Genomic DNA, 14498 nt, shown 5'->3' with positions numbered 1-14498 from the left:
CAAAGCCGGGACAGTCTCCTCTAGGGCTAACTCTAGGCCTCAGCCACTCAAGCAGAACCTGGAGGAGGGAGGCACTGCCCCTGCTGTCAGCTCACTGTGAGGACAGGGGTTTCCTAGGGGGATGGGGAAACACAAAATGGAAAATGAGTAATTGAAAGGAAACTTAAGAGAAAAAAAAAATCCAAACACTCTAGAAAGGCTTGGGTAAGCATGGGCTGTTCCCAAAGCCAAGAAGATAGATAGGTTCTGGGACCAGGGTCCACAAAGGAACCCCAGGAGGCCGGCTGGGGTGGTTCAGGGCTCCTAAAACCAAGCCTCAAACAGGAGCATCACCCAACACATCGAAGAAACATTCTCAGCCACACCCACACCGTCAGTAGGAGAGGGAGATGCCCAAAGCCAGGAGTCCCTCCAAAACCGGAGCCTACCCAGCTTCTGCTCCACACTGGGAAGGTCAGAGCACAGAGCTCTCATCTCAGGCATGGAAAAAGAACCTGTTTCCAGAGAGATACCTAAGTCTTCATTCAAACTGCCAAGGCACAGGGATTTTACCTTTAGGCCTGATCGGGTAATTCATCACATATATAACCTAGACCCCACTACTCAGCGCGGTCACGGTTGGGGCGCTAGAGGCCTCAGGCTTGGGAGGAGAGTGTAGTGCCAACAACTCCCAAACAGCCCACTTAGTCCCTTCTCCCATGCCGCCGGGCAGGGCCCTCGAAGGGGGAAAGGCAAAACGGACCAAAGGCTCAGACTCAAGCCTCTAAGGGGCGTAACCCTAACCGAAGATGCTGCTATCTCCAATCCCTAAGCCCATTCCAGTTCATAACCCTCAGGGTCCAGGATGACAGGGGTTTGTATGGAGGGTTTCAAGCATACGCCCTCACCCCATGTCCCAAGGACGTTCAGAAGGCTCCTGCCAGGCGCTGCACCTCTGGCAGCGAGCGCAGAGAGCGCAACCGGCTTGGGAGAGAAAGGATGCTGCGCTCACATCCTCCCTCAGTCCCAGTGTCTGTCCCCCGTCCCTCTCAGTCGGCTAGCCCCTTGGCAATGACCACCCTGATGTTAGTGATGGGTACAATCAGGGCCTAGGCCCACGCCAGGCCCAGCCCTCTTCCTGCTTGCCCTCCTCCCTTACCACCCCCCCACCCCCAGTGCTCGGTCTCGTTTCGTCACCGGATCCCCTGGAATGGGGGACGCGGGCGCGAAATACGAACCCAGCCACAGGCAGCTCCCTCCCCACGTGCGCGCTGGCCCTCTGCACAGACTGCAGCCAGGAGAGGGGGCACCTCACCTTTGCCCTCCATGGCATGCACGAAGTCCCCCTGGTACAGCTGGCTATGTAGCTTCTCCTCCAGGCTGAAGCCACGGACGCTGACGATTTCCTCCACGTCCGACAAGTCCTCGTTTTCGTCGTATCTCTGGCGGTCAATCGCACGCTGCGGGACCCAACCAGAGAACCCGGGACATTACTGAGAGGACTTGGGGGTCTCCTCTCACCCTGGGCCCACCACAAACAGGTGCAAGAGCCGCGCGCCCACTGTACCCCAGTATTGCAATCTGAACAACTTTGCGCAAATGCCAAAGATGCTGAAAAGCAGAAAAAGGGGCTCACACCCCCAAGGCCCAAATGTCTATACACGAAGCACTCCCTTCCTGCATCTTTTGAAGCCGTGGAAATGCTATTTGGGGGCTTTCCTTTGCCCCCACCCCAGTGATGTCCAGAGCTTTGCCCGCTCCACAGGGAGCCTGGTTATGTAACCCCTAAAGGGGTTTCGGGGCATAAGCTGGCGGGGCAGATGTAGGCCCCGAGAGAAGCCGCTGCAGCGCCCGGCTCAGCGGTAACAGCAGCCCCGGCGGCCACAGCGGCCAACCCGGGAAGCCGGAACCCAGGGCCGGCGGCATTTCTTAAAGCTGGAGCCGCTCCGGAGCTACAGAAAAGCTGGAAAGCTGAAACGGAAGGGTTGAGACCCTAGCCGCCCCCGCCGACCGACCGCTAGTGCAAGAGGAGGAGAGCGGAGAAGGTTAAGAGCTTGGGGAGAGAGAGGCAGCTCGCCCACCACAAAGCTTCCATCAGAGACCCCAAAACGCACCAGCAGCTGCCTCATCTCCCCACAAGCGCGCGCGCACACTCACTTCCTAAGGAGTCTCCCCCACCACTCCCCGCATCCCTCTTCCTCCTCCCTCCGCCGCCCAGCTCCGAGCCCCGCAACCCCCCAGATCCCAGGCGAACCCCAAGCCCGCTCAGCCCCCTCCACGCCTTTCGGCGCTACCTCCTCCCCACTTAAGTGTCTGAGACCCTGAGCCTCACAAGAGACTGGAGGAGTAAGCTGCTTGCTTCCTTTTGCATGCAATTTATTATTTTTTTCCGGTCCTCTTGCAAAATACAGAAAAGGAAAGAAAAGGCAGCAAGAAACAACCAAAAAAATAAATAAATAATCGATCATATACCAGATACAGATTTGGGGGGAAAAAAAAAAGCTACACACCAATCTTCTTCCAGAGTCTTTCTCTGCCTCCATTTTTTTAGGAGAGTTCACCAATTAATTGTCAACACTCCTGCCCCCTGCATTTTGGCGGAGGGGGAGAGGAGGGAAGACTAAAGAAAAGAGACCAAAAAATAAATAAATAGAGCAAGCCAGAGCCGATATCTACAAAGTTTTGCACCAACACTTAAGCAGATCCGTTTGCAAAGTCCTAGGAAACCATTTTCAGCAGTTGTGGGGGGAGGCGTCGACGTCATAATCCCCGGAACGTAAACATTGTTGCAGATCGCGCTCGGAGCTTGCGGCAGGGCTAGTTGGGGAGAAGGGGGGCTCGGGTTGGGGGTGTCGGGGACCACAGCCGTAGGAGGTGTGGGGCCAGAAGGGAGCCTGGGACGCACCCGGCGCCGTTAGCGCCTTGGCATCGCTGTTTTGTTGTTGGGTCACGAGTGCGCCTCTGCACGCAGGCGCCGCCGCCGCCCGGGAGCTGACTTTTGGAGGGTTGAGTTGCAGGCGGCGGGCGCATCCCAGAGATGGCGGGGCAGGGAGGAAGGGAAAGAGAGGAGGGGGTGGAGAGGGAGGTGCAGCTTTGCACGGATGGCCTCAGCGGGAGGCACGGAAATGCTAGCCGAGCCTGCTGGCGTGAAAGCCCCCGGGGCCTGGCACCCCCCAAAACGACCCCCTACCTCTGCCCCTGCCCCCTTTCTCGGATTACCCACGGCTGCCCCTTTCTTCCTGAGTCTACTTCACCTTATTACCTGTGCTGGCGACCTAAATTTAAAGTATTTTGTACGTATAATTTCTTTTTCTGATTTTGCTTTTATACTGCTTGTCTAGGGGGGAGGGGCCAGCCTGTCCAAACCCCTATCCATTTGCGAACCTGCCATATGGAAGAGGTATCTAAGGGGCTCAGAAAGAAATTAGCGCAGCTCTGTATCCGTATAGACTGCATAACTTTTAAGCTCCCCGGACTGAAATAATAATATGGGCATACACGCATAGGTACAGGAAATACAGCCAGTCCACAGCCTTTTCAGCTTGCAGCTGACCGGAAGCCTTTCATTCATTCGGACAGCCTCAGTTGAAGAGCCTGAAATAAGAAGTTGGGCAAGAAAAGAAAAAAAGTCTCTACACTCGCTGAGAAGAGATAAATCGATATACGGGAGGGAAATAGAGAATCGGAGTTAGCGTCTATAATGCAACTCACACGCAGGAGAAAGGTAAGCTCTTTGTTTGGCAATTTAATAGTAAAGCGGTGAGGATGTTCGCGGCTTGTTGAGATAGCACACCTTGATTAAGCCATATTGTTTCTTAGCGGAGGTAGGGCACCCTCCGAATATGCACAGAATATCAGACCCCCCCCCCCCAATGCTCCTCCGTCCCCTTAAGTAGTGCTTGTGACTGCTCCCAGAATTGGACCTGGGTGATCCTGTAAATACCAAAATGGACAAATCAGGTCCATTTTAATTATGAGAAAAGCTAGCCCTAAACTTAGTTCCCACCCAGCCTCTGTGTCCTGCAAGGCCTATGGCATAGCACCAGGAATACTCCGAGACCCCTTAGATGATCCTAGGAGGTACCGATTGCAGCTTCTTGCCCAGTACATAAGTTAAAGCAGGTCAGTTTGCACACTGAGAAACCTCGATGCAAGAAATTATGAATCTGGGTGGTTGTTCTTTTTATCTTGGCCCAGTGTCAAGGAGCGCTAGCTCAGACAGATGTGGGGAGGAAGTGGCCTTGCCACCTGAGCTGGGCTGTGAGCCCTGACTCATCCTCAGAGACAATATACTTCTCCCTCCCTCACGTTAGAATGTCCTTCCCTTTTTCTGCCTGTGCCCAAAGCTAGTCTCTGAAGTTTAATTCCATCCACACATGTTAGAAGCAGAAATCTTCTACATTGGAATGAGGCAACAAGCTTCCAACTTTGTCACCAAACTGAAATCACATCTCCATAGCTTTCAGATGCACCCAGTAGGCATTCTTTCTAACCATCCCTCTGTTGAAAACCTGGGACCAGCTGCACCCAGTAGGCTTTCTTTCTAACCATCCCTCTGTTGAAAACCTGGGACCAGCTGCACCCAGTAGGCTTTCTTTCTAACACCCATCCCTCTGTTGAAAACCTGGGACCAGCTGGGATGGAGTTTGGCCTAGCAACTATAAAGCCCTGGTTTCAACACCAAAAGTAAATAAATACATAAATAAATAAACAGATAACATGGCTAGTTTTACTTGCCTCGTCTTCTGAGAATCTTTTAAAGGAAATGTCTTGTTGTCTTGTAGGTCTGTTTTGTAAACAGATCAGAAAGGCAAAACCATTCACCCACAATCACACAGCTTGCCCCTTTGGGCGGGGGGGGGGGGGATTGGGGGTTTCAAGAGAGGGTTTTTCTTTGACTTTGGAGCCTGTCCTGGAACTTGCTCTCTATAGACCAGGCTGGCCTCAAACTCACAGAGATCCGCCTGCCTCTGCCCCCCAAGGGCTGGGATTAAAGGCGTGCGCCACCACCGCCCGGCAAACAGCTGGTCCTTTTAAAATGTTCACCACCTTCATTTATGCTTCACAGTGAAATGAACCTGGTTAAAGGAGGGCTTGAATTGAGAATCAGTGCAGACTTAAAGCAAAACTGTCAAATGGGACACTTGATCCTCCTTCTTCATCTTCCTCCCTAAGGCTCTTTCTCCCCCTTTGGCTTCCTAGAATCCCCAAAAATGCTGGCATTAGGAAAAAGTTTAATGTTAGTCACCTTTATATAAAAGCAGTTAAGTCCATATATCACCTCCTGGCGTGCAGAGAGTGGGGAGGGGTTGTTGACTAGTCACCTGATATAGTCCCCTCCCTTTACAGACCTCCAGGAAACCACAAACCTAAAAGAATGGGCCAGCCGGCAGTTTGTTCCCCTTTGACTCCCCCAGAATGCCTACCCCTTGGCTGGGTCTAAGTGGTCACTCAGTAAACGTTGGACTCTTGATGGATCACCTTCTCCAGCGTATTTGCATTTTCTCTTTATCAGTAATTGACAGATGAAAGGCTCTGTCCTCAGTTGAAAGAATTCCAAGCATTCGCTCCAAGTGGCAGAGGAGGTTATTTTGGACCAGAGGGGGAAGGGCCAGACCCTTGAGCTGTAACTTTGGCTGATTGTCCCCCCAGGAGCTTAGAATAGGTGAGAGGAAGAGAAAAGATGAACTTTTAATGCAGAAAACACCAAGCCAGCCCCACTGGAAACAAAGTAATAATGACTTCCTGTATCTTCCTGCTCGGTCTTACAAAAGGCCCAGTCAAATCCTACCTGTGTTCTACTCATTCGGTCGTTCCCTCCATCCTCACAGGCTAATTAAGCAAATCTGTGTTCAAAGACAGAAAACATAGAAGCAACAGCTTCAGTTACACACACACACACACACAGAAAACACAGACGGAGCAGCCTCACTTACGCACACACCACACACACACTGTGGGGTGGCTGGGAGGCAGACATGGCCTGTAACAGGATGACTGCGATTCTGGATGGAGCACTCATCTGGACTGGGAAAAAACAAACCATTCTCAGATCATTGGCTGTCCTCTTTGTAAGACAGGGTCTCTACTGAGCCCTAGATAACCTGGAACTTGCTATGTAAACCAGGCAGATCTCAAACTCTGCATGAGCCTCCTGCCTCTGGACGCTCACAGCTTCTAGCTCCAGGCTTTTAAGAACTTACAGTGTCTGTGGGCAGAGCCTTTCCTATCTGCCATCTCTTTAAATCTTAGCCAATTTCTCCCCATTTATAGCTAAGGCTCAAAGAAATGCTAAGTCGTTTGACCACAATGATACTCCGGCTATAGGATTTGAACCAAGAGCTTGTATCCAAAGCACAAAAGACTGGCCACTATGTAAGCCTGCCTGTGGGATTATGACATAAAAAAGATAGGAATATTATATACCTATGCTGTCAATTACAGTTGCCCTGATGTGTGTGCACGCATGCACGTGCTCATGGAGTAGAACCCCAGCTACTTGCAATGATAACCAAGAACTCACTCTACTATTAAAATACACTTGTAGCAAAAATATTCACATTTAAGCCGGGCATGGTAGTGCATGCCTGAGCAATTTAATGAAAACCTATCTCAAAATAAAAAAAAAAATTAATGGGCTAGAGTTCTAGCTCAGTGAGACAGCTCTTGCCTAGCACCGTGTGCAAGGCTCCGGATCCAACCCCAGAGCTGCAAGCAAACAGAAAACTTAAGGCAATGAAGCCCTAGGGTATTTGCCACTATTGCTCTTAAAGTACCTACCAGGCTATTTATGCATGAGTCAAGGTCCCATTTGACTTAGCATCTCTGTAATCAACTATCCCCAAACAGTAATTGAATGAATGAAGAGCCCATGGAGGCAAAGATCCCAGCAACGGTTATACTGAGCACATATGGTACAAGGTGAATTCTGCAGCCTTAGACTTCAAAGCATGTGCTCCTATGCCTGTGAGCCTGGCCAGGTACCAGTTGGATGGGGCTGGCTCACCTGCCCACATCATAAAAATAAACGTCCAAGGGATGATCTGCATCCTATGGATAAACTCAAGGACCTGCCAAAAACACACACACAAAAAAAATAAATCCAGCCGGGCGGTGGTGGTGCACGCCTTTAATCCCAGCACTTGGGAGGCAAAGGCAGGCGGATCTCTGTGAGTTCGAGACCAGCCTGGTCTACAAGAGCTAGTTCCAGGACAGGCTCCAAAACCACAGAGAAACCCTGTCTCAAAAAACCAAAACAGAAAAAGAAAAAAAAAAATTAAATCGAGGCTCTTGGTTTGATGGTCAGCACTGGATAGAAGAAAATATATGTTTCCATGGAATGACTTGATGATATCCTTAAGTAAAAATAAGATAAGAATACTAAATGTTGATCACTACTTGGGTAAATCAAAGAAGATCAATACTTATTCTTTGTTTTAACAAGACAGGGTTTCTCTGTGTAGCCCTGGATGTCCTGGAACCCACTGTGTAAACCAAGCTGACCTCCAACTCAGAGATCCCCCTGCCTCTGCCTCCCAAGAGTTTGGATTTAAAGGCATGTGCCATCACGACCTGGCTATATGTAACCATTTATATGCATTGAATTTTCTTTGGAAAGACACAACAATAGGCGAAGAAAAATGAGTAAAGTAGTTATTCTTCGGTACGTATGAAAAGTGCCTGATTCAGATCTGAAGGATTGAATTTGGTTCTAGATGCTGTAGTGACTTCCCATCTCTGTACCAGGGAGGTGCACGACCTCAGAAACGGATATCACGTTAGCCGTGTAGCTGAGGAATAGAGAGAGCGCTTGCTGGCTTGTAGAGGCTCTGGGTTCAGTCCACAGCATGCCAGATAGAAGGGAACAGGAATAGAAATTAAACACAGTAAAACCTTGTGTGTGCAAGAGCCAGCACTGGCAAATCCTAAGACAAGTTTTATTCTACTTTGTATCCCTTTTAGAATTTAAAATCTACTTTGCTTTACTATATCAGCAGACTGAACTGTTTCTGTTAAAATGGTTGTTTATTTTGTTTTTTAGTCCTCAGTCCCTTGTGGATTGAAGTCAAAAAGGAAAAACAAAATTGTGCAGAGACTCTCAGGCCTGACCCTTGGGGGAAAGTTTAATGTTCTCCATAGAATCCTGCTTTTCGTCCTGTTTCCCTTTCTGTGTAAGGATGGGAAGAACCCTCGAGGCCACAGGTGAGTTAAAGGGTTAATACTGTGAAGAGAGCCATAAAAGTTCAAAGATTCTTTCAAAAGTTGTATCTTGGGATTGATGGACGTGTATGGTAGCCAATGGAAATAAAAAGGCATGCATTACTTCATCATGCTCGGTTGTCACTGGTTGACAGTCCTTGAGGGATGGACAAGAAGGCTGGTAGTTAACCCTTTGCATGTCTTTTATTTTGAAAGATGAAGCAAAGACAGAGGAGCCTCAGAAAGTCAGTCCACCTCCAGGTGCTGACTTTGGTCCAACCCTGGAGGCAGACCTCTCCTATCAAAGTAACGTCAGGGAAGACATCCTGGAGGAAAGTTTTGAACTTTTAAAGACAAGGAATCAGCTGACCTCGCTGAGTAGGCGGCCAGGGGAGAAGTTTGATTCTGTTTTTGTGCTGTCAGAACAGAGCCATGGAGACATTTCCATTAATCTTGTAAAGTGATCAGTCACTGGAAGGATTGAATTGCATTTCCTGCCCAGAGATGTGGAGACAGATGACCTTTGCAGCAGCCCTCAGACCCCCAGTTCACAGCTGGAGAGAGGATGTGTCAGCATTTACTTTCCAGTCTCACCCAGCCCTTTGTTCAGAACTCAAACCCTTTGTGCTCAGGCTGCAGGGGGATTTTGCAGTGGTTGATGCAGGTTTTTTTTTTCCCTAACCTCCCACTTCTTACAGCTTCTGAGAAACAAACTCTATTTGGCAGAAGATGGTATCGAAGAGCTGCCCCAGAGGGAGAACCAGAATAGAGGTGGGAAATTTTGTGAAGCTACTTGCCCTTTAGGCAATAACCATTGTCACTTCCTAGGTTTCCTGAACAGTCCAGGCTAAACTGGAGGGAGCCACAAGTCCAGCAAATTCATAATGCCTCATGTTTAAGTGGCGCTATTAAAAAAGAGAGAAAGCAAGGAAACAAAGCTTTTCTGTGTATTATTTCAATTCAAAGGCACTGAACACTGTAACCCTCAAGATACAAGGTGCTGGCCAGTCTGTTTGCTCACCTGTACAATGGAAGATGTAGAAACACTCGTCTCATGGGTACTGTATGAGCCAGGGTTAGGAAGGGGTTCATCCAATGATGCTATTCAAATGAAACTGACCTTCTGGGCACCACAACCCTACCATTTTGATTTCTTCCAAGTTTAAGGTTCAGAGGGGAGTCACCTGTGAAGGATGGAGTGGCTTTTTCCCCAGCCATAGCCCCTCTTAGCCTGACCTCATTGCTCTATGTATTTTGAGTCCTTTGACTAAACATTGTCTCCTGCAGGCCTTTGCACCTGCTGGTTCCTCCCTTCTGCGTTTCAGCCTATTAGCCTCCGCCTCTCTAACATCTGGCTAGAATCTACTTGGGTATCTTACTTCCTGCCACCTCTAGTGCTGAGCACATTATGTTGTCCTGAGGTTTCTCTAGCAGATAACAAAATGCAAGGATACTCAAGTCCTATAATGGTAGTGTTGCCTTAGAACTCCCATCTTCCAGGTATTATTTGAATTATTTCAAGATTATTTTGAATGCCTAATACTTAGATGCTGTGTAAACAGTTGTTACAATATAGTTGTGTTTAGGGAATAATGACCTGGCAGAAAAGATGCGGTAGAGGAGAAAAAAAAATTTTTGAAAACCCTATTATGGCCGGGCGGTGGTGGCGCACGCCTTTAATCCCAGCACTTGGGAGGCAGAGGCAGGCGGATCTCTGTGAGTTCGAGACCAGCCTGGTCTACAAGAGCTAGTTCCAGGACAGGCTCCAAAACCACAGAGAAACCCTGTCTCGAAAAAAACAAAAAAAAAAAGAAAAGAAAAGAAAAGAAAACCCTATTATGAATTTTTTTTTGTTTTCCAGTGCTAGACAAACTCTATCACTGAGCTATTTCCCCAACCCTTTTTCTCGTTTTCTTTTGAAACTCGGTCTTCCTAAATTGTCCAGGCTAGCCTTCAGCTTGTGATCCTCATTCTCGGCTGGAATTACAGACCTAAGGCCCAGCAGATGGGACTCCTTGAGTTATTGTCATGCTTCCTATTCTACATCTTTGCTTTTGTTGTGTGTGCAGATGCAGCACAGCACACATGGAAATCAGAGGGCTCGAAGGAAGGAGCCGTTCTCTGGGATGTGCTCATCGGGCTTGGTGGAAGGCATCTTTATTCGTCGAGCCGTCTTGCGCCCCTCGTTGGTTCTTTATTGTTGCTTTGAGACAGAGCCTCCCTGTATAGCTTTGGCTGACCTGGAGTTCACTATGACCAAACTATCCTTTTTTGTTTGTTTGTTTTTTGTTTTGTTTTGTTTTTTTTTTTTTGTTGGTTTTTTTTTTTCAAGACAGGGTTTCTCTGTGGCTTTTGAGCCTGTCCTGGAACTAGCTCTTGTAGACCAGGCTGGCCTCGAACTCACAGAGATCCGCCTGCCTCTGCCTCCCAAGTGCTGGGATTAAAGGCGTGCGCCACCATCGCCCGGCCAACCAAACTATCCTTAAACTCAGAAAGAAGCACTTGCCCTCAGCCTCATCAATGACAGGACTACAGTATAAACTAACACCTGACTCCAGATGGAATTCTTTATGTTTTCTGAAGTTGGAGATAAAGTGCTTAGCATGGATGAGGATGAGTTCCCGTGTTCAACCCCTAGGACAAAAAAAAAAAAAAAAAAACCACTAATAAATAGGGCAGGAAAAGCGACGTAGTGGTTAAGAGTACTTGCTGAGCAATGATGAATTTTGGCTCCTGACACCTATATAAGCTGAGCCTGATCTTACACACCACTACTGTGCAGGGGTAGAGACAGGATTGTTGCAGCTCACTGACTGCTAGCCTATCAGGAAACGTGAGCTTCAATTTCAGAGAGAGAGAGACCCTGACTCAAAGGTTGATGACACTGTATACCGTCCTCTGGTCTCAGTGCGTGTGTGCATCCAAGCATCTGTCCATAACACACCCGCACACAACAATCTCCTGATCCACAAATGCTGAACCCGTGGCAATGGGAAGAGTTGCACGTATCTTGTTGCCTCTGCTATCACCAGACTGCCTTCAGATCAGGGAGATCCTCCCCCAGGTGCCGAGCTTTCTAGTACTGAGGACTGAACCTATGGCACAAACCACAGGTTCAACACGGATTGAACATGACTTTGCGCATGATGGGCAAGCACCTGGCTGTGTTCTCCATCCCTGTGTGTCTCCTCCAACAGCACCTCCGTCTGTTTAAAACTCTAGCTCAAATGGAGCCCACAACCCTACCATTCTCCCCAATGCCCTCACTATCCTCCTTCCCACAGTGCTTAGCTTCCTCTCCCTGGATAAACAGCTTTTGTAGGTGGTGTCGGTCACTTTAACCCTTTCCAAAGTGACATCAATTCACAGATCATTCAAAAAACATGAACTTGATACGCACGTACAGCAGCCTTTACAGGAAACCCTCCTTTCCCCTCCCTTCCTTCCCTAGCCACCTATTCCTGGCAGAGAACAGGCTCCCCCTAGGGAGGATGGAATTGAAAGACCTGGATAAATTCAGACCTCCCCAGCAGGAAGAAAATAGCCAAAAATCCAAGCAGGAAGAGAAAAATCAAAAATCTAGGATTAGCCGGTTAGTGACTGTGTTTCAGGAACTAGCTGAAGATAAAGTTAGGCTATAATCTTGGGAAACAGGGAGTTTCCCCCTTGTGATTGTCATTGTACTGTGTTTTAGGAACTAGCTGATTATGACCTTGGGAGTGGTCCTGAGAGGCAGGGGGTTGCCCCCTTGTGATCTTCACTGGTATTTTCCGGAATTTTCTGTGACACAGCCAATTCCAGATCACTGGACTGTGGTTTCTTCCCTTAAAAATCGCTTCTCCCGGGGGCTGGAGAGATGGCTCAGTGGTTAAGAGCACTGCCTGCTCTTCCAAAGGTCCTGAACCACATGGTGGCTCACAACCATCTGTAATGAGGTCTGGTGCCCTGGCATGCAGGCATACACACAGAATAAATAAATAAATACTAAAAAAAAAAAAAAAAAAGAAACTTAAAAATCGCTTCTCCAGCCAGGCGGTGGTGGCGCACGCCTTTAATCCCAGCACTCGGGAGGCAGAGGCAGGCGGATCTCTGTGAGTTCGAGGCCAGCCTGGTCTACAGAAGAGGGAATTCCAATGACAGCCAGAGCTGTTACACAGATAAACCTTTCTTAAAAAAAAAAAAAAAAAAAAAGCTACCAACAAAAATAGCACTAGCTATTCTTGTCAAAGAACCTGGGTTCAGTTCCCAGCACCAACATGGTGACTCACAAGCATCTGTAAGCACGTATGAGGTATATATACATGCAAGAAAAACACTCATACACATTAAATAAGTATAAAAAAAAGAGGGGCTGGGGAGATGGCTCAGAGTTAAGAGCATTAACTGCTCTTCCTAGAGGTCCTGAGTTCAATTCCCAGCAACCACTTGGCAGCTCACAACTATCTATAATGAGATATGTTGTCTTCCTCTTCCGTGCAGACAAATATGCAAGCAAAACACTATACAAAACAAATAAACCTTTTTTTAAGTATAAAAATAATTTTTAAGTACATACAAATAAATCTCTTTGAGACAGAATCCCGATTGCTCTGGCTGTCCTGGAACTCACTGTATAGACCAGGCTGGCCTCAAACTCAGAGATCTCCAGGTCTCTGCTTCCTAAGTATTGGGATTAAAGCTGTGTACCACTATGCCTGGCTACTTACAAATCTTTTTTGAAAATTTAGCCCGGCAGTGGTGGCACACACCTTTAATCCCAGCACTCAGGAGGCAGAGGCAGGCAGATCTCTGCAAGTTCGAGGCCAGCCTGGTCCAGAAGAGCTAGTTCCAGAACAGCTCCAGAAAAACTACAGAGAAACCCTGGCTTGAAAAACCAAAATAAAAACAAAGAGTTACAAGAAGCTGAGTGTGGTGGTCTTGCTTTAATCCCAGCACTGGGGCTGTCAGGGAGTGAATCTCTAAATTTAAGGCCAGCCTGCTGTGCAGAGTGGGTTCCAACTAGGACTACACTGAGAAACCTTGTCTCAAAAATACGAATAAAGTTACATGGAGAAGTAAATTTCTCAACCCCCTGAAATATGCCTGTTTTCAGTTCAATCAGCTGAACTTTAAAGGGTACCTTTTTGTGGGGGGTGGGAGATGAATTATGGAAGTTCTTAGGGGCCCTCCTGACACACAGAAAACATGCTGCAGTGTGGAGTTGGAGGAAGATGGTGCCAGGGGTGCTCTGTGTCTCCACATCTCCTCGATATTCCAGACTACCACCATAGTTGATGAGATCCACTGGGCAGAAGCTGAGCAGCCACAGGGCCACTGAGGGCAGAGCGCCAACATCACCGTACATCTGAAGCCTGCAGACGTGCACCCTGCATCCTCCTCTGGAACCCCAGTCTAGGGTGATGGGCGAGAGATGGGTGGGTACTGTTTTTAGGCCTGAGCTAGTCACTAGGTAACTGGCCCCTCCCTGCCTGGCCTACCAGCTCATGATAGAACTCAAGGGGGAGGGCACAGAGCCAGCTGTTAGCTTTAAATTAGCCAATAGTAGCAGTACATTCTAGGGGAGCTTTATGTTCTGCTTCTGGTCTCTGGAGTTGACTCATCAGTATGGATCTGTAGGCCAGCCTCCCCATCTGTAAGTTGTCCATGATCACACTTCATGCCCACCCTCTGCAGTAATGACTCAGTGGAACTCAGTGACTCCAAGGCGCCATGAGGCAAGCTTACCTGTCTGCCAGACGTCAAACACCAGATCTTAAGCTCTTAGGAAAAAGTGTGACACTTGCTTTGTCTACGTCACAGTGCCAAGAGCAGGAGCCCAGGGAAGAATAATTTGCAAGGTGGGTTCTCAGAGCTTTAAGGTCCTCTCTCCTCAGTAGGAACCTTGGCATGCCTGGGGAAGTGACATCACCTCTTCCACAGTGGGAAACCAGCACTGTTGGGCTGCGAAATCAGACCCTAGGAATCATAGCCATGCTCCCTGCAGCCTTCTGTTCTTTTCTCCGAAGCAGCCCTCACCAGGGCTTCTTTAATTCTTCTTTTCCTACTAGGATGCCAGTGCAACAGAGGAGAAATCCTCCTCCTCCTCCTCAAACAGAATCTGGCACATTGTAGGCTATTGGTAAATATTTTGTTGAAAAAAAATAAAGTTAGCAGGACATGGTGAAGCAGGCATTTAATCCCAGCACTCAGGAGGCAGAAGCAGGTGGATCACTTTAAGTTCAAAGCTAATCTGATCTACAAAATGAGTTCCTTCCTGGCCAGCAGTGAGACCCTCTCTCTCTCAACCAAAAATAAATAAATAAATAATAGAAAGGAGCCAG

At 48.2% G+C, this 14498-nt stretch overlaps 1 protein-coding gene and 1 long non-coding RNA gene across 5 annotated transcripts in view; one reads left to right on the top strand and one right to left on the bottom strand.

Annotated features, from left to right (window-relative positions):
- The window catches only part of Kdm2b (lysine demethylase 2B), a 128294-nt gene extending 125433 nt beyond the window's left edge, over nt 1–2861 (bottom strand). For 2 of the 4 annotated variants that reach the window (XM_057764152.1, XM_057764154.1), the window contains exons 1-2: nt 2490–2811; nt 1295–1439 (exon numbers count right to left, since the gene is read on the bottom strand). In XM_057764152.1, coding sequence (XP_057620135.1) covers nt 1295–1439; nt 2490–2522 — 178 coding nt within the window. In that variant the 5' untranslated portion in view covers nt 2523–2811. Of the gene's footprint in view, nt 1–1294; nt 1440–2093; nt 2154–2489 lie in introns of those variants that run through there. The other 2 variants (XM_057764151.1, XM_057764153.1) reach the window with 2 other exon arrangements.
- A 49-nt stretch (nt 2862–2910) lies between these two features.
- LOC130871041 (uncharacterized) lies at nt 2911–9707 on the top strand. The gene is made up of 3 exons (XR_009056813.1): nt 2911–3272; nt 3559–3703; nt 8021–9707. It is a non-coding gene; the product is annotated as an uncharacterized LOC130871041 (long non-coding RNA).
- The last annotated feature ends 4791 nt before the right edge of the window (nt 9708–14498 follow it).

This window comes from Chionomys nivalis, chromosome 3 (assembly GCF_950005125.1).
Source record: "Chionomys nivalis chromosome 3, mChiNiv1.1, whole genome shotgun sequence".
Classification (NCBI taxonomy): domain Eukaryota; kingdom Metazoa; phylum Chordata; class Mammalia; order Rodentia; family Cricetidae; genus Chionomys; species Chionomys nivalis.
Note: the sequence above shows the minus strand (reverse complement) of the source record. Positions and strands in the feature narration are given on the sequence as shown.